The sequence below is a fragment of the Triturus cristatus genome, chromosome 2_2 (assembly GCF_964204655.1).
Source record: "Triturus cristatus chromosome 2_2, aTriCri1.1, whole genome shotgun sequence".
NCBI classification, from domain to species: domain Eukaryota; kingdom Metazoa; phylum Chordata; class Amphibia; order Caudata; family Salamandridae; genus Triturus; species Triturus cristatus.
The window spans coordinates 925,188,971-925,209,230 of record NC_140582.1 but is presented as its reverse complement, the minus strand read 5'-3'; the positions used below and the strand labels follow the sequence as shown (position 1 = coordinate 925,209,230).

General features: G+C 46.1%; 1 protein-coding gene across 1 annotated transcript in view; it reads right to left on the bottom strand.

Annotated features, from left to right (window-relative positions):
* Nucleotides 1–1,505: 1,505 nt before the first annotated feature.
* The window catches only part of LOC146862957 (extracellular calcium-sensing receptor-like), a 66,756-nt gene continuing 48,001 nt past the window's right edge, over nt 1,506–20,260 (bottom strand). Inside the window, exon 4 of the mRNA XM_085643132.1 lies at nt 1,506–2,351. Coding sequence (XP_085499258.1) covers nt 1,506–2,351 — 846 coding nt within the window. The remainder of the gene's footprint in view (nt 2,352–20,260) is intronic.

Genomic DNA, 20,260 nt, shown 5'->3' with positions numbered 1-20,260 from the left:
TCACATACAATGCACCCTGCCCAGAGGTGTACCTTGTGCCTAAATTACGGTTGACTAACATGTAGAGAAGGGAAGGTTTTAGGGACTGGCAAGTGTGTGCACTTGCCAAGTTGACATGGCAGTCCCAGACTGAACACAGACCTGCAATGGCAGGCCTGTGCCATATTTTACAAGCTGCTTCTGTGGGTGGCACCACCAGTGCTGCAAAATCACCAGCAGCATTTGATTTACAGGCCCTGGGCACACATGGTGCACTGTACTAGGGTCTGACAGGTAAATCAAATAGCCAATCATGGAGGCAACTATCCATTACAACAATTTACAATAGGGAGCACTTGCACTTTGGCACTGAATAGCAAGTGCAAAAAGCATCTAGACCAGCAAAAACATAGCAAAAACATAGGAGGCAACAGCAAAAAAAATGGAAGGGAGACCCACGCCAATGGTGCCAGGTCTAACAGTAGTTAGGCGGTTGGACTTTAAACAATGGATGTCGGAGGTTTTCCGACCAAGATCCAAATGAGCCCTATAATATACACCTTCTTTAAATCCTTATTGATGCATAAGAAAAACATACATTCACAAAATGCAAACTTATTACAAAATGATATTTCATTTATACGTCTTTCCCACATCTAATCATGTCTTGCATATTTGTGAAAGAAAGTGTCCTACAGTGTAACCCTATGGTGGTTACATATTCTAGTTCCCTGGGGCCATATTTTGACCTTTAGTTGTAAAGTCCTCCCAGTCATACTGGGAGATCCTTTTTGCAGTTGGAGATCTTTCCACAGGTCATAGAGGCCTTAATACATTCTTCGAATATTGTAAAGTATTGTTCTATCTTTACTGTGGTATGGAAATCTCCTGGCCACTCAGTCTTGTATGCTGACACGCTTCAACCTTCTTGTGGGAAAAGAAAAACATTTTTTAAAGGGAGGTCTTCTTTAGAGCTGGTAGGATTGCATGTACAGGACACATTCAGAGATATAAATTGAATACATTGAGGCATCACTAATGAAGTGTTGAGGTGTGGAACTGCCACAGGTCTCTCTGCATGTGTCCGCTTTGGTTGTCCGGTGGCTGGTCAATTTCAAGGTATTTCTTCCTTTGGGTCCTTGAAAATTCACAGCACCTGGGATGGACATGAGCACCACCCGTTGTGAGGACCTGTAGGCTTGTGAGACATAGGACAACACTCATAGATAAGAAACTCTAGTCAAGGACCCTAAAGAAGACACACCTTACAAACAGCCAGCCACCAGACAACCAAGAGGTTAAAGGAGGCAAATAGATTTCATATTGAAATTAACACGTGGCTGACTGAAAACAAGACATAAGATTGATATGGGATAAAGGTATACATCAACATAACGAGTTGACATTTAGCAATGGTGTCAAAGTGGCTTCCAGTAAAAGTAGCATAAAGAGTATGTATTACACATTAGGAGAAAAGTAGATAAACGAAAACAAGAGGAACTCTAAATGAGTAAATATTGTGGTCTTTATACCTGCTGTGGTTGAATTGTGTTGAAGTCATGGCTAGATGAATTGGTTAAGTTACCATTCCAAGAGCTGTTTATAATCAGGTCATGCAAAGCATGTGCAAATGAATGGACAGCCAGATACGCATTGTAGGTATACCTGAGATTATCCAAATCAAACAGCACAGGGTCGAGGTTGGCCACATCTTCTCTTCCAGTACAAAGTGACACATCATTATTTTTCTTATCACATTGTACTTGGCTGGTGTTCATGCCTTGCCATTTGCAGTTGAATGCCTTCTCCCAAAAGCATCCAATAAAGATGTCATCTGGAGATGTAGCAGGATTCAGTTGTTGAACAAACTCTTTAAAACCAGGAATGCCAGCAACATGAAGTGCAAATGCAATTGTACCATTTAGTGACTCCCAGGTCTTCTTAGTAAACAAATCTGGGGTGATAATGAAGCTAGTGGCACCCAGCCAGGTCTTCCCTCTGATTTTCAGCTGTGAAAGCATCTCAAAAATTGGTACCATAACTCCCACATGGGAATAGACCACAATGACGGTTGCTGATGATTTTCCAATCAGTTCAGCAATGCTATGCACTCTTTCTTTAGATGGATGATCAGAGACCCTTTCTATGAAGGCAATGCATCCACCAGTCTTGATGATCTTCTCTCTGAGCAGTCCACTCCCAACTACTCCATAGTTGTTGTCTGAGGCTAAAATTCCTACCCAAGTCCAGCCAAAATATTTCAGCAAGCTGGCAATGGCACTTGCTTCGACCAAGTCACTTGGTACTGTTCTGAAGAAAGATGGGAACATTTGTTTATTGCTAAGTATGGGTTCAGTTGATCCATAACTGATCTAGAAAAAAAGAAGAAACACATTGAGAATACTGTAGTGATTTAGGAAAGTGGTGTCTGCAGTGTATTCTACTTATTTTATGTATTGTGTTATTTATATTTTACTCCTGCATCAAGTTGCCTTGGTATCGTTATCTTTCAACCCACAGCTGATATCTTTATATTCCCTTTCCCTTTCCTCGATCGTGCCGCATTCTATCCATTTTTACTTATGCTGCTCTTGTCAGTTGGTTTGTGTTTGCAGAACTATCAGCATTGGCTTGCCTCTCCTGGGGAAGTCTATTCGATAAAGCTTTATGAAAATGTTTCTTAGCTGCTGGATGGCTCTCCTTATTTTGGCAATCAGCTGTGAGTCCCCAGCCATGTAATGCACTGCCACATAGAGCAATTCTAAGTTCATTCCTCAAGCAGAACCTCAGAGAGGAAAAGAATGTGTACTTTCTGTCTTCTGCAGCTTTATTCATCCACTTTCATTTTGGCCTTTTTGATACTGCTAAGTATCTCAGCCCGACACAGTGACATTTCTGGAGGAAAGTGCTGCCATCATCAGGAACTAGTGCAATACCTATGTCATCAGCAGGGCTCAAAGCAATTCAAAGCCAAAGTCAAATACAAGTGCCCATTTTGGATTTCATCTGAGCTCTTTTTTGGGCTCAAGATTTCGTTCAGTATTGTACTTTTCATTGCTGGTCACAAATAAAAAAAATATCTTCACGCTTCTCCTCAACGTTAACTGAAAATATCATATTTAATTTAAAAAAAGAAGCAATCCTGCATAGTGTTATATAACTGACAACATGTAAACTGTATTATTCCTCATAACTATCACTTTTTCTTACTCTGTTTAATTGTCTCTAACTTTGGATTATACTCTCAATCAATCAATCAGAACATTTGTAAAGCGCACTACTCACCTGTGAGGGTCTCAAGGCACGGGTGGGGGGGAGGGGTGCTGCTACTGCTCGAATAGCCAGGTCTTGAGTAGCCTCTTGAAGGTTAGTAGGTCCTGGGTCTGCCGTAGGAGGATGGGGATGGTGTTCCAGGTTTTGGCGGCAAGGTGGGAGAACAATATGCGGGGGACGGTGGCGAGGGCGAGGTCGGCGGAGCGGAGCTGGCGGTTCAGGGTGTAGAAGGTGAATCGTGTGTTGGGGTTTGGGGGTCCGGTGTTGTGGAGTGCCTTGTGTGCGTGGGTGAGGAGCTTGAAGGTGATCCTCTTGTTAACGGGAAGCCAGTGCAGGTCTCTCAGGTGGGGTGTGATGTGGCTGTAGCGAGGGATGTCGAGGATCAAGCATGCAGAGGCATTCTGTATGCGTTGTAGTCGTTTCAGGAGTTTGTACGAGGCTCCTGCGTAGAGGGCGTTTCCGTAGTCCAGCCTGCTCCTGACGAGGGCCTGGGTGGCCGTTCTTGTTTCAGTGGGGATCCACCTGTAGATCTTGCGGAGCATGCGGAGAGTGTTGAAGCAGGAGGACGAGACGGCGTTGACTTGCTTGGTCATGGAGAGTGTTGAGTCGAGGATGAACCCCAGGTTGCATGCGTGGTCGGTGGGTGGCGGTGCTGCTCCCAGTGCGGTCGGCCACCAGGAGTCGTCCCAGGCCGAGGGGGTGGAGCCGAGGATGAGGACCTCCGCCTTGTACGAGTTCAGCTTCAGACGGCTGTTCTTCATCCACTCGGCGACGGCTTTCATTCCTTTGTGGAGGTTGGTTTTGGTGGTGTGGTGGTCCTTGGTGAGGGAGACGATCAGCTGGGTGTTGTCGGCGTAAGAGATGATGTTGAGGTCGTGCAGTCGGGCGTCATGGGCGAGCGGTGCCATGTAGACATTGAACAATGTCGGGCTGAGGGATGATCCTTGGGGTACACCGCAGATGATCTTGGTGACTTCGGAACGGAAAGGGTGAGGCGGACGCTCTGGGTTCTGCTGGAGAGGAAGGAGGTGGTCCATTCCAGAGCCTTATCTCAGATCCCTGCGTTGTGGAGGCGTGTGCGTAGGGTGCGGTGGCAGACAGTGTCGAAGGCGGCTGATAGGTCCAGGAGGAGGAGGGCCGCGGTTTCGCCATTGTCCAGCAGTGCCCTGATGTCATCGGTGGCGGCGAAGAGGGCAGTTTCGGTACTGTGGTTGCTGCGGAACCCAGACTGGGACGGGTCCAGGATGCTGTTCTCCTCGAGGTAGTGGGTCAGTTGTCTGTTGACGGTCTTTTTGATGACCTTCGCCGGGAATGGGAGAAGGGAGATGGGCCGGGAGTTCTTGAGGTCCCTCGGATACGCCTTGGGTTTTTTGAGTAAGGCGTTGATCTCGGCGTGCTTCCAGCTCTCCAGGAAGGTCACGGTCTCGAAGGAGATGTTGATGGCCTTGCGGAGATGGTGAAGATGTAGTGTGGGCATGGGTCTGACGGAGAGCCGGAGTGGATGGTGTTCATTATTTTGATGGTGTCGTTGTTGTTTATGTTGGTCCAGGTGAGCAGGGGAACGATGTGGGTGGTGGCCGTGGAGTGAGAGGTCTCGGTGGCTGTCGGGGCAGTCAAGTTGTTGAAGCTGTCGTGGATGTCTGCGATTTTGTGATGGAAGAGGGTGGCAAGGGAATCGCACAGGTCTTGCGATGGTGGGATGTCGTTGGTGTTGGAGCTGAGGTTGGAGAGTTCCTTCACGATGTTAAAGAGCTCTTTGCTGTTGTGGACGTTGTTGTCTAGGCGGTCCGTGAAGGAGGCCCTTTTGGAGGATCTGATGAGGTAATGGTGCCTGCGGATGACGTTCTTGTGGGCTGCGTAGCTGTCCGGCGTCTGTTCGTGGTGCCATTTCTTCTCTAGTTTTCGGCAGGTTTGCTTGGAGGCCTGGAGGACCGTGGTGAAGCAGTTGGCTTTCTTATTGGTGCGACTGTTGAAGGGTTTCTTAATCGGGGCGAGAGTGTTGGTGCAGTCGTCGATCCACTGTCTGAGGTTGCGGGCGGCGGTGTCAGTGTCGGTGGGGTCAACGGGTGGGCTTCGGGTGAGGGTGGTGTTTAGCTGGTCTTCGGTGAATTTGCTCATGCTGTGGCGGGGGATCTGTTGAGTGCGGTGGTGCATGGTGGGTTTCCGGAAGGTGAAGTGGATGCAGCGATGGTCGGTCCAGTGGAGTTCGGTGGTGTGGCTGAAGGTGACGTTGGAGCTTGCGGAGAAGATGGGGTCAAGCGTGTGGCCAGCGGAGTGGGTGGGTGTTGTGACGAGCTGTCTGAGTCCGAAGTTGGCGAGGTTGTCCATCAGGGTGGTGGAGTTGGTGTCGTTGTTGTTCTTGAGATGGAAGTTCAGGTCCCCAAGGAAGATGTATTCTGTGGAGGCAAGGGTGTGCGTGCTGATGAAATCAGCGATGGAGTCGCTGAACTGTGGCCGGGGGCCAGGGGGACTATAGATGAGGGTTCCTCTGAGGGTGGTGTTGGGATCAGTGTGGATCTGGAAGTGTAGGTGTTCGGTGGTGCTGAGGGTGTCGTCGGTGCTGGTCGAGACTCTGAGGGTGTTTCTGTGGACGATGGCGATTCCTCCTCCTGTTCCATTGGTGCAGTCCCTGCGGGTGATCTTGTGGCTGTTAGGGCTGGCTATGGCAATGTCGGGTGCCGAGGAGGTGTTCATCCAGGTCTCCGTCACGAAGGCGACATCTGGGGATGTGGAGTCGAGTAGGTCCCAGAGTTCGATGGAGTGTTTGCGGGTGGAGCGGTTGTTGAGTAGAATGCATATGAGGTGGTTGCGTCCTTTCTCGGTGGACGGTTTGGCGGCTTCGGAGCCTGGTGAAGATGCAGCTCTGGCAGGAGAAGGGTCCTTTGGTGCCCTTCGGGGCAGCCAGGAAACAGGTGTGTGATCATCCGGTGTCGAGTGTGTGGAGGGTGCTGGCATTGTAGCGGTGCCGGGTGTCGCGGGGGCCAGGGGGTCTGGCGCTGGGCACGGTCCAGGCTCGGCCGGGTGCAGACAGGCTTTGCTTAGGCGCGCCTATGGCCTGCCAGCGTTGCGGCCAAACAGCGGCTGCCATATAAGAGGAGGAGGGAGGGAGGAGCAGCTTGGAGGCGGGAGCGGGGCGGCGAATGGGCGAGCAGGGGGCCGGGGTCGCAGGGGATGCAGCTGCAGGAAAATAAGGGGGTATAGCGGGCGGAGGATACAGAAGGCAAAAAAGGGTACAATAACAATACAACAGTGCAGAAAAGGAATAAAAGGCGAAATACATCTAATAACAATACAGGAGCAGGAGCACAATTACAGCAAGTCCGACTGGGAAAAAAGGGGCAGATCGAGCGCAGAGAGCTTACAGCCTACCACTGGCCACCAGGGATGAGGCACAGGTGGTAGCCTGCGGGTGGAGGTGGGCCTCGAACTTCCAGCAAGCTGCAGCAGTGGGCTCAGGGACACGGACACACAGGTGGTGCTGTGCAACGTGGGGGGCGACCTGCCTGAGAAATAGGGTCAAGGGTCGCTCTCCTCACCACGCAGCAGCCGCCATATAAGGGGAGGAGGGAGGGAGGAGCAGCTGGGAGGCGGGAGCGGGAGCGGGGCGGCGAATCAACAAGCAGGGGGGTCGGGGATGCAGCGGCGGAAAAACGAGAGGGTAGAGCGGGCGGAGGATACAGAAGGCAAAAAAGGGTACAATAACAATACAACAGTGCAAAAAAGGAATAAAAGGCGAAATACAACTAATAACAATTACAGCAAGGCCGACAGGGAAAAAGGGGCAGATCGAGCGCAGAGAGCCTACGGCCTACCACTGGCCACCAGGGATGAGGTGCAGGTGGTAGCCTGCAGGTGGAGGCAGGCATCGAACTTCCAGCAAGCGCCAGCAGCAGGCTCAGGGACATGGACACACAGGTGGTGCTGTGCGGCGTGGGGGGCGACCTACCTGAGAATAGGGTCAAGGGTCGCTCTGTTTTACTGAATGTCATATAGACTATTCCAAAATATGGGAATCCCCTACCCTCCTTGCTTTAAAATCTGGGGGATCAATCATTGAAATGTAGCAAGTGGTTGAGTTTGTTTAATTATTATATGGTGGCAATGGATGGAAACCTTTTCTCTCGAAATGTAAAAAAGGGTTATTGTTAAACACTATTGGTGTGTAGGCACAGGAGATTTTTGGTCATCTTCCATCAGTTACCACTCACCAGGTACTTTTATGCAACTGTATGATGAATTTAGTGAGGCCTTGGATAGGTTAAAACTGCATTTCATGGAGGAAGCATACAGCCATGAAACGTTTTAATTTGTATCCAAAACATCAATCCAAGTCTGACACTATAGAGAATGTTTTGATTTCTTTGTACATATTAGCCGCAAATTATGAGTTTAGACCTATAACTGATCAGTAGATCAGTACCTCCATGGCTAGATAATCATGCACTGCTATAACAATATGTAGCCAAAAGTAATAAAAATATTTTGGGATGGAGATACAAAGGAAACCTGGAGAATATTCTTAATCCCTCTGCTGAGTTTCGAATCTACTGCATGACTACACAACAAGGAAATCATAGCTCAGCACGAAGATGTTTTTTGTGGTGATTTTGGTAAAGTTAAGGTTTTACTCATAGAATAGAGTAAAAAATAAAAATATTCATGTTAAACATAAGCTCTGAGATGTCCCATTGAGTGTGAGGAATTAGCTTAGTCGCTGACTTAAGCAACTAAAAGATGAAGGAGGTATTGAAGCTGTTGATGCTTCTGAATGGTTTCCCCCGTAGATTTGGTTTGGAAGAAATCAGGCTCATTGAGGTTCTGTGTAGATTTGAGATCGCTTATCAAAGAGATTGTTGTTAAGTGTCACCCTCTTCCAAAGATCCAAGAGTTGTTATTTTAACTAGAAGGAACCTTGATATTTCACCTCATGTAATCTCAGCTCTGCATAACATAGCATTGAATTTGAAAAGGACTGCAGGCACCTAAATACTCCTGATGGAACATTCATATATGAGAATGCCTTTTGGGCTGACATCCGCTGCTTCAGTAGTGTAAAAACCCATGTTTTTGTTCTTTGGTGAACTTGTAGGAGTTGTTGCTTTTTAAGACAACATTCTCATATTTGCTTCTACTGTAGAAATGCATAATTTCAGATTGTAGACGGTGTTAATATTTAACACATCTAACAAAAGAGGTAGAGTACTTAGGATATTCTATTTCTGAAGAAGTAATCTGTCTCAAGCCTAATCTTCTACAAAATATTGAAGTTATGCCTGCTCTAATTAATATGGATAAGCTGAGATCATATTTATGTCTATGTGAATGTTACTCCCTGTTTGTGGAAACATTTGCTTACATTGCAGCACCGTTAAGCACTCTCATTAAAATGGTGTGACATTCTCATAAGAGAAGAATCATCAATTAGCTTTTGAAACATTAAAATCTTCAATTTGTAATGCTTACTTGAGGGTTTAGGATCTGGTCTGACAAGAGTCTGGCAATAAGGAAAAGACTATTGGTTTTGAATCAAAGTCATTATCCATATCTGAAATTCAATATTTTTAAATTGAATGTGAAGCTCTTGCTTTTACATGGAGTAATTAACATGAAAGACTTATTTATGGAGAATAAATTCATTATTAAGACTGACCACAAACCTCTTTTGTCCTTACTGAATAGGAATGGCATGGGTAAGGCCTCTTCCTGACTGGTTAAAATTCTGTCAAAGCTGTATGTGTACAATTTTAGTGTCTACTATATCCCAGGTCCATGTAACATAATAGCTGATTGTTTATCTAAACTTTCAGATTCTTCAAATAAACCACATTTATTATTATCTGAAGAGTATGTAGTGGTGTCTGTAGATGATGACATAAATATGTGTCAGCAAAGTTTTAACAAAGACAATTGGCAGGAAGGGATGGAAAAAAGACACACCTTTACACAGAGTTATGGAGTTTGTTGCAAAAGGTTGGCCAAACATATCCAGCATGTTACTCTTCAAATATCTGTACTGTGTGGCTCAAATTCTGCAAGATATTTAATTTCAGGAGAAGACGTCAGCACTCTGATATGAGTATTAGCAAACCCTAAACTCTCCCATAGAACTCTTCTAGATTTCAGAAAACAAACTAGCTGAGCTTAACCGTTCTACACATTTCGGTTCAAAACTTGAGAGTCAGGTTAGACCATGCCCTTACTTTCAAAGAACATGTTGGCCAGACAGTTGGTACATGCGTCCATACTTTGGGCCTACTTCGGCGAATCTTCCCTTTACTTCCAGACTCTGTAAGAAAGACTCTGACTCAGGCTCTTATACTGAAGGCTCTTATACTGAGTCGCCTAGACTATTGTAATGGTTTGTTGTTTTCTGCTAATGAAGCGTCAATCAATAAACTACAGGTGGTTCAGAATACGGCGGCGCGACTGGTTCTGAATATGCCACCCAGATCTGCCCCTGCCCTCTTCTCTTAAAACTCCACTGGTTGCCAATACGCCAACGGATACAATTTAAGATTTGCTGTACTATCCACAAAGCATTATTTAATCTTGGTCTCAGCTATCTGTCAGAAAAATTCAGTCTCTACCATCCCCCGAGATCTTTGCGTTCCAGTACCAAACACCTATTGATGGTCCCTAGAATTAGGAGAGCGAGATTAGGAAGGAAATCTCTATCATACCTCGGACTGAAATACTGGAACAAACTACCCCTTTTTTTAAGAGAATGCTCAAATCATTTAGTTTTTAGGAAATTACTTAAAACCACTTTGTTCTGCTTTTAATTTAAAAAAAATTAATCCCACAGCCTTCGCTGTACAGCTGATATGCCTTCACAAAAGCGCAGAGATACTCCTCGGAGTCGATTCTGGCGCTATATAAACCCTTCAATAAATACATTCATAGGAGCCTATCTCTGTACAATTTCTTCATAAGACTCTTTGCTGCTGAAATCTCTTCGCACATCTCCTTCATCTCAGTTTGTCTCTGACTTTGTTATGTAAGATGTAACATAACGAGCAACAGCAATTGAGTTGTCTACAACAAACTGTACAGTCAAGTTTTCCTTCCACAGCTTCAGAATAACAGGGGTGTAGTCATTAATGTACTTGGAGGCTTCAGATCATCTTAGGTGGTATGTATTTTTCAGTGATTTCCTTGTAAGTGTATGTCTAACTGCAGACGAAATGCTGTTGACTCTTGCAGTTCCTTTACAATACGGTTGTTACAACGACCACATTGTTAGTACCCGATGCTTTTACAATGCAAGTCATTAGATAGACTTGCTGTAGGGGGCGCTCTAACATAAGGAGTGGGTGGGTGTTGTGATGAGTTGTCTGAGTCCGAGGTTTGCGAGTTTGTCGATCAGGGTGGAAGAGTTGGAGTCGTTGTTGTGCTCGAGGTGGAAGTTCAGGTCCCCGAGGAGGATGTAGTCCGTGGAGGCGAGTGCGTGTGTGCTGATGAAGTCGGCGATGGAGTTGCTGAACTGAGGTTGGGGTCTGGGGGGTCTGTAGATGAGGGTACCTCTGAGGGTTGTGTTGGGGTCGGTGTGGATCTGGAAGTGTAGGTGTTCGGCGGTGCAGAGGGTGTCTTCGAAGTCTGTCGAGATTTTGAGGGTGTTCTTGTGGATGATGGCAATTCCTCCTCCTACTCCGTTGGTGCGGTCCTTGCGGGCGATCTTGTAGCCTTCCGGGATGGCTATGGCGATGTCGGGTCCCGAGGAGGGTTTCAGCCAGGTCTCCGTCAGGAAGGCGACGTCTGGGGCGTTGGTGTCGAGTAGGTCCCAGAGTTCGCCGGCATGTTTGCGGGGGGAGCGGGTGTTGAGCAGGATGTATCTGAGGAAGTTGGGTTCTTCGGTAGGTGGGTTGGCAGGCCGGATGCTGGTGAAGCTGCAGTTCCGGCAGGAGAAGGGTCCATGGGTGCGCTTCGGGGTGGCCAGGCAGCAGGTGCGTAATCATCCGGCATTGAGTGTGCTGGCATCGTAGCGGAGTCGGGTGTCGTGGCGTTCGCGGGGGCCAGGGGTTCTGCCGCTGGGCGTGGTCCAGGCACGGACGGGCACAGACGGGCTTGCCTTAGGTGCACCTTCGGCGCAACCACCATAAGAAGGGGAGGTGGGAGGGAGGAGGAGCTGGGAGGGGGGTCGGCGAATGGGCGAGCAGGGCGGCGGGCCACAGGGGACACAGCGGCGGGAAGTGGGACCGGCGAGGAACAGAGGGCAAAACGGGCACAATAGCACAGAATCAGTTACAGAAGGCAAGAAGCACAAGTACAATTTACAGAAGGCAAGGAGCAAAGGGGGCGGGGCAGGTGGGACCGGCGAGGAACAGAGTGCAAAATGGGCACAATAGCACAGAAGCAGATACAGAAGGCAAGAAGCACAAGTACAATTTACAGAAGGCAAGGAGCGGGGGGCAGGGTGTCAGAGCCGCAGGGGACGCAGCGGCGGGAAGTGGGATCGGCGAGGAACAGAGGTCAAAACAGGCACAATAGCACAAAATGCAGTTATAGAAGGCAAGGAAGCACGAAATTAAAATGGGCACAATAGCACAAAATAGAGTTATAGGAAGGCAAGGAAGCACAAAATCCAGTTACCGAGGCAAGAAACACAGTAACCAGGCGAAACAAACCAAAGGCCTACCATTGGCCACCAGGGATGAGGCGCAGGTGGTAGCCTGCGGGTGGAGGTGGGCCTCGAATTACAGCAGCAGCAACTGGGACTCAGACACAGGCACAGTCAGGTGGTGCTGCGCGGCATGGGGAGCGACCTGCCTGGCAACAGGGACAATCTTCTTTTTAATACTTTTTTTTTGCAAATTGTCGCGAGAAAACTCGCAATATATCAATAGAGTCTTGTTAAATACCACAAATACTACTACAATCCCACTTATAACCTGGAGCATGTGCATGTCTCCCTTAAACTTCTTCAGCTATTACTTCTTCCACATATCTAGGAACCATCTTTTCTTTTTCGATTGGACAACGATGCTTTATCTCGTAACAATGACCACTGGTATCAAATGCGTGAACTAATGTATTTTGTTGAAAATAGCTTTCTTCATTAAAAAAGGCTCAGTACTAAAAGTGTGCTTCCATTCACCAGAAAAAGCTTTGCTAAAGTTACTTCTATTAACCAGTCTTTTTTCTTTTTCTTTTCTCCTTCACAAAGTGCATTATTTTATTCAATGATTTCTTTCTCTTCAATACCAATATAAATAATTTCCATTTCAATTCGGAAGCAGTATCTACTACACTTTCAATTTGCTGCTTTTTCTTATGTGCTCTTGTTAGAAATGGGATTTCTGGTTGGCTAAGGCTTGCGCCAAAGTCAGGCAGAAACCACCACTCTAGTCAGGGCAAGGAAGGTACACGCCAAAGATAACCCCTGCTCACCCCCTTGGTAGCTTGGCACGAGCAGACAGGCTTATCCCTGGGGCGATGTGTAAAGCGTTTGCGCGCGCACCCAGCAACAACACCCAAGGCCCACCACAAAGGAAACTCCACACAAGGTATTCTATAAAAATAGCCTTTGTATTATACACCACACATTAGATAAAAACACACACTTTACAATGTGCCAACAGGCACGGGCAAAATTTACAAGGGATTATATGTACAGGGGACAGGGCCACATGGACCACTGTCAGGAATTAGCACTTTGTAGAAATTAGCACTTAGGACACAGAATAATACTTTAGAACATAGCACATACAATTACTGTAGCACTAAAAATAGAACATATATAGCACACAACCAGTAACTACTGGCATCAGGTAAGTACCACCTACGCAACCCTAACCACCTTAGGAGAATGTCACGCAGGGAACTAGGACCTCACTAGCACCACCTGTACTAGGAGTAAACAAACAACCACCTAAGTATCACAATACCTGTAGGGGTAAAAGCACATTACACATGACGCATAAAAACATTCAGAGGTGTAAACACAAGGCACATGACGCATAAAAGCACAACCTACACTAGGAAAGACCTTCCCCTACGCATAGGTACAGCTAGCAATCAACATAGCATAAAGGCATTGCGCAGGCGCAAAAGTACATATGTAAACATCAACAGGTACCCTAGGTGAGGGCACGACACAGCAAAACTGTCCCCAGGCCAACCTGGCCCTTCAGGGGCTCAAACGCCCTTCGTCCACAAAGTCAGGGCTGGACTGCGCAGGCTGCGCAAGCCAATGAGCGCAGGGGCACAACCTAAACGTGGCAGCTGCCCACTAAGTGCTGGGCAGCTGTAGGGACTGAGGCCTGGGCACCTCTGGGTCCTTAGAACAGTTATTGCCACCTGAGCCTCGCAGGTTCTAAAACAAGAAATGCCCCCTAGATAACGTAGGAGCGGCCCGCTGCCTTCCGGGGCCGCTCTGACCATAAATGAAATGCCCCCGTCATTGGAGCCCTCTCAGGCTCTTTAAACAATTGCCTCGTTGGAGCGCACTATCGCTCGGAATCCACCAATGCCCCTGGGGTTGGAGCCTTCACGGGGCTCTGAATAATGAGCCTTAACCACGTGGGGGCGGCCCACTGCCTTCCAGGGCCGCCCGTTACCGGTAGTGCCTTGGTGCCGGTCTCAGGCACCCCAGAAATGCCCCTGCAATGTTGGACACCAGCGCGAGGCGGGGGAGGAACCCACGGGGACAGCCGCACTCACCGTGCTCACGAGGCGGCGGCTCCTTCCTCGGGTGCCTCCTCCGGGGCGCGGACCTTCCTTCACCCGGCCCCCTCCTGGGACCCGGGACACGGATCGGAGCCGGCCGCTCCGGACTTCTGTCTTCGTCTTCCTCGTCCGGCGGTAGGAGCGCGGGGTAGGCTCCCGTCCGCTTCCTCTTCAAGTCCCGCCCCCGTCCCAATGAAGGCTGCCTGACTTCCGGCCTGGAGAACCGGGCCGCCGCGGTGATTTCTCCGGTCACAAGAGGGGTGGGCTCCCTCGTAATAAGCAATATACGGCGGGGTGGCCACCCGCCGTAGGAAAATAATTAAATAAGCGGGGTGGGCACCCGCCAACGAGCGCACAATGCGGGGTGGGCACCCGCTTCAATCTTGGCAACCAGAGGGGGAATCCCTACGCCGGGGATTCCCTCTTTCAGGAGGAGCAGTTCGGCGCCGCTGCAGACGCGACACGGAGCGCTCTAGAAGCGCTGGGGCCACAGAGAGAGCGCTCCTAGCGCTGTGAGGCAGAGAAAAGCGCTCCCAGGCGCTTAGGGGTGAAATAACCACCAAATCCAGCAAAGTCCTTAGTAAGGTGGGCAGGGGGCAAGGCTGGGCCAGGGGCCAGCTCACTGGGCCCTCGAGGTGGGAAGGCAGTCCAAAGTGGCGGTTCCTCCTGGCCTCCAGCAGCAGCAGCCCCCCCTCAGGATCCTGGAAGAGAACAGATTCTGTGGGGACACAGCCCCATTTTTATACAGTAAAAACCCTTTGTTCTGGGTTCAGGGTGAGGGGGAAAACCAGTCGCAGCTGGTTGGGGAGCACCCTTGATGTGCTCAGCCCCTCACTCTATTCACTGGCAGGGCTAGGGTCGTCAGTCGCACCACAGGGGGCGGAGCCAGCATTGTGTGGGGAAAACCCTGCCCTATTCAGGACCCAGGTGTACTCCTCCCACCCATATAGCTGCTGATCTCCCCATTCACCACTGGGTGACTCATCCTGACTCTGGGGAATCCCTAGCCCGTCACATGACCTCAACCAGCCAATCATGCGACAAGGCACACATTTCACACTGCACACCGAAGTGCCCACTTCTAGAAGTGGCACTTCCACACTAGGTACATGCACGCCGCACACATCATCGCGCAGCATTCAATCACACGAGTCCGCACATACCAAACTCGGGCCTGCACACCCCACGCATCAGGAACTACTAGGGACACATACATTCCCCATGCATTCCTATGGGAGGGCAGGCCTATCTCACCACATGCACTCAGAGCGCGCACGCACTTTACCCTGGGACACAGGGAAAGTGCGCAGAAACCAAAAATCACCACACCAAGTCACCAATAAAAAGCAAAAAAAGTTCAGGGGTGAACCTGCCAGAAGGGCCAAGTCCAACAGCTCTTTTTTATATACTTTTTACAATCTTTTAATACATTTTGAATTACTCATTTACGAAACATACGTAGACGTATCTCTTTAAATTGTATCTGTCTTTTTGTTACATCTATTTTTTTTCCATTGTGTTTCTTTCTTTGCTTCTCCTTTGTTCTAAAAATGTCTTTCCTCCTTTGATTAATATTTTGTTCATTCAATCGCGCCATAACTTTTTTAATACATTGTTAAGTTCTCTTACTGGAAGCCATTTTATACTCCTCATCCTTTTGGAGTTTTTTTACTCCACTCTTTTTAATTTTCATTAAGTACTTCTGTTTCGTTTGTTCACTTCTCTTTTCATGTTTCCTTGCCATCTTTTAAAAATAATTCAATAAAAATATCTTCCAATGAAACAAATAATAGATTCATTACTTAGGTATATCAATTAAAATTTTACATTTAATAACATTTCAATTTTGAAAATAATGAACAAGCACAAAATTACAATTTAATTCCTATTACATATATAAAACATAAAAAGAGGAAAATATAAAAATCAGTAAAACAACTGCAAAAATAAAAGAAAAGGTGGTCACACGCCCGAAACGAGAAAGGAATAAAAACATCAGGGTTACAAACAGCAAAATGAAATACTCAAACAACACTATTGAAAAATGTAAGAAATGCAGAAAGGAGCAACAGATGTACAGACAGAGGCAAGAGAAGTGCAGAAAGATGCAAAAGAAGTGCAGAAAGAGGTAAAAGTTGTAGAAAAATGCAAGTAAGATACAGAAACAAATAATGGCGGTGGCGATCTGCCCTCCAACATTCACCACCCGCCGACCTTTTCCCCCACCACATTACGATGGCGGGGGGACACTGGCGGACGGTCAACGAGTCGATCGGGCGGAAAAGGGCCTTAGCATGGTGGTGGTGTCTGCAAGACACCGCCATCCATATTAAGATGCAGGCAGGCACTCGCCTTTCCATGGCAGCATTGCCACCATGGAAAGGCTCGCGGACTTTGCTGTTGGGGGCCTGTAGCGGGCCCTCAGGGTGTTGAGGGTGTAGGGGTTGCACATCGGGGGTACCTATGGTACCCCCAAGATTTGCATGCACAAGGTGGCAGGCACCGCGCGGTGCTTGTCACCTTGTTCATTCAAATGTACAACATGCATTTTTTACCTTGCGGTGGGTGCTGCTTGCAGCACCGCCCGCCGCAATGTAAAAATACGGGATGCGCCCGCTAGTGTGGTGGGCGCATCCTAATGCCTACGACGGGACCGCCGCACCTATGGCGGGCGGTCCCTTTTGCCGTTGCGGTCCGCCCACCATTGCAATAGACACCTAAGAGAGGTACAGAAAGAAGGTAAAGAAGTGGAGAAACAAGCAACAGAGGTGCACTAAGAGGCAAGAGAAGTGCAGAAAGTGCAGAAAGAAGCAAAGAGGTACAGAAACAGATAACAGATGTGCACAAAGAGACCAGAGAGGTGCAGACACAGGCAAAACAAATGCAGAAAGAGGCATGAGATATGCAGAAACAGGCAAGAGATGCACATCAAAAGGCGAGAGATTTGCAGAAAGAGACAAGAGAGGTGCAGAAAGAGGGAAGAGGGGTGCAGAAAGATAGAAGAGAGGTGCAGAAAGAGGAAAGAGGGGTGCAGAAACAAGCAAGAGGGCTGCAGAAAGAAGCAAGTGAGGTACAGAAAGAAGCAAGTGAGGTGCAGAAACAAGCAAGAGAAGTGCAGAAGGATGCAACAGATGTACACAATGAGGCAAGTGGGGTGCAAAAGAGGCAGGAGAAGTACAGAAACAAGCAACAGAGGTGCAGAAAGAGGCAAGTGAAGTACAGACACAGGCAGGAGAGGTGCAGAAAGAGGGAACAGGGGTACAGAAAGAATCAATAGAACAGCTGAAAGAGGCAAAAGAGATTTAGAAACAAGCAGGAAAAGTAGAGAAGGAGGCAACACAGTTGCAGAAAGAGGAAAGAGAGATGTAGAAATAGACAAGTAAGAAACAAAAACATGCAATAGGGCTACAGAAAGAGGCAAGATAAGTGTAGAAAGAAACAACAGAGGTGCAGAAAGAAGCAAGAGAGGTGCAGAAAGAGGGAAATAGTGTGCAGATAAAGGGAAAAAGGAATGCAGAAAGAAGCAAGAGAAGTGCACAAAGAAGCAACAGAGATGGAGAAAGAGGCAAGAGAACTGCAGAAAGAGGCAAGGGAGTTGCAGAAACAGACAACTGAGGTAAAAAGACACAAAAGACGGGTGCACAAAGAGGCAAGAGCCGTACAGAAAGAAGAAAGGAGGGTATAGAAAAAGGCAAGAGGGGTTGAGAGAGAAGCAAGTGACGTGCAGAAAGAACCAACGGAGGTGAACAAAGAGCAAGAGAGGTGCAGAAAGAAGCAGAAGAAGTGCAGAAAGAAGCAACAGAGGTGAATAAAGAGGCAACAGAAGACCATAAAGAAGCAAAAAGGGTGTAGAAAGAGACAAAAGAAATGCAGAAAGAAGCAAGAGAGGTATTAAAAGATGGAAGAGCTGTACTATGTGTCTAGGTACTTTATCCTTAACTGTGTGACTGCATGGTAGTGCCTGAGTAAAAGGATGAATATAAGAGTAATAGTAGGATCATTTGATGAGTGCAAATGTAGTGCCTAACAAACTGTATCACTAAATGACTACTCCCTAAGTCAATAGTTCAGTGCTAGAGTAGTGCCTGGGTGATTGCATGAGAACAGCAGTACTCAATAGGCGATTATATCAGTGCAGGGGAAATACCTTAGACAAACCATGAATGCAACATGCACAAGTTGAAGAAGAGCGTATGAGTTGTACTTGAGAGAATAAAATAGTGCATGGGTACTTCTGGAATAATTCTATGACTGCAGTGGCAGTAACTGGATGATTGTATGACTGATAGAAAATATGAGTGTAAGAGTAATACTTGGACCATTCTATGAGTGCATCGGTAGTTTCAGCGAGTAGATAAGGCTATGGGTAGTACCTAACTGAATCTTTGACTGAGGAAGTAGTGCCTGGGTGATTGCACAAATTTGTGGTTAATTTATGAGAGATTACATACCATGCTTATGTCTGTCCCTTTCCCTAGTAGCATCATATAAAAAAAAACATACAGATACATGTATACCAAGGTTTTATACCTCTACCATCTGTTTAGACATAACACATGAAAGAATACATGTGCACGCAGACACATACCTCACTCATAAGACTAAAAGGTCTCTTAAACTTGACAGACAACACTTTCCATTTTATGTGGCATACTTGAAGCGTACATCTTCATAGACCAATACCAACTAACCTAATCACTAATCCCTCTGCCAACATGTCTTCAACCTCACATTTGGGCTGCAGCTTCACTATTCAGCAACTAATCAGAGTGTTGGGCCTAGCCAAATTCAAAGCAGCAACTTTTTCAATGTCTCTGTTAAAAGTCTCACCCTATTCCAGAGATCATGTATTCATGTTTCAGTGCCTTTCAAAAGTGGCATCATATATCAAAAAAAATACAAATAAATGGATAGTGGGTTGTGCCTGGAGGAATGAATGAGTGGATGGGTAGTGCCTGAGTGAATAGTTCAGTGCAAGAGTACTGCCTGGGTGATTGCATGAGAGCAGCAGTACGGAATGGGTGATTAGAACAGTGCAGGTAAAATACCTTAGACAAACAATAAGTGTAAGGCTAACACATGGTTGAAGACAAAAGTGTATGAGTAGTCTTGAAAGAACAAAAAAAGTGGATGGGTACTGCCTGAGAATCACTGACAGAATATCGAAGGTCAGAATATCGACCTACAAAAATATTGCAGCAAGAATATCAAATTCAAGAATATCGACATCCTATCTACATTATGGTGAGTACAAAAATATCGGAAAAAAAATCTATGCCAAAAATATCGTTGTTAAAAATATTGTTTTTTATTTAAGTTAAAAAATGTTTTTAAATAAAGTACATAATACATATAATTAAAATAAACATAGTTAAAATTCTTTCAAAATGTTTACAAATTTTAAGTAATATATATATAATGTAAAAATACATAAACATATATTATATAATATATATAATTACTTAATATGTTTTAATAATTATTTTAACAACTTATAAATTGTTAAAAAACATATACATTATAAATACATCTATCCACATAAAACAATAATATAAATAAAAATGTAATAAATATATGTGACAAATTAAAAAAAAAAATAACTTTTGATCATTGTTAAATTAATTATATAGTACATTAGCTAAAATAATAAACAAATATTAGATAGCAGAGGGAATAAAATTACTATTCTAACTCCAAACAGTGCAACAGTAGGGAAAATGTTGGATGGCGTAGGGGTAAAAATTACTATTCCCACCCCACTGAGTGCAACAGTAGAGAAAGTGTTGGATAGAGTAGGGTTTAAAATTACTATTCCCACTCCAAGGAGTGCAACAGTAGGGAAATTGTTGGATAGCGTAGGTGTAGAAATTACTATTCACACTCCAGTGAGTGCAACAGTAGGGAAAGTGTTGGATAGCGTAGCCGTAAAAATTTATATTCCCACTCCAGTGAGTGCAACAGTAGGGAAAGTGTTGGATAGCATAGGGTTTAAAATTACTATTCTCACTCCAGGAAGTGCAACAGTAAGGAAAGTGTTAGATAGCGTAGGGGTAAAAATTGCTATTCCCACTCCAGTGAGTGCAACAATAGGGAAAGTTTTGGATAGCGTAAGGGTAAAAATTACAATTCCCACTCCAGTGAGTGCAATTAATAACATATTAATAATTAATGTAAAAAAATAACGATAAAATGTAATTAATATTTACGTGATTAAAATAAATTACTTCCCACCCTATTCCCCTATAAACGCACAACCCTCTACACATGAAAAATAACATAATTAATTTAATTATCAATTAATCAATTAATAAAAATGAATTACCAATTAATAATAAATTAACAA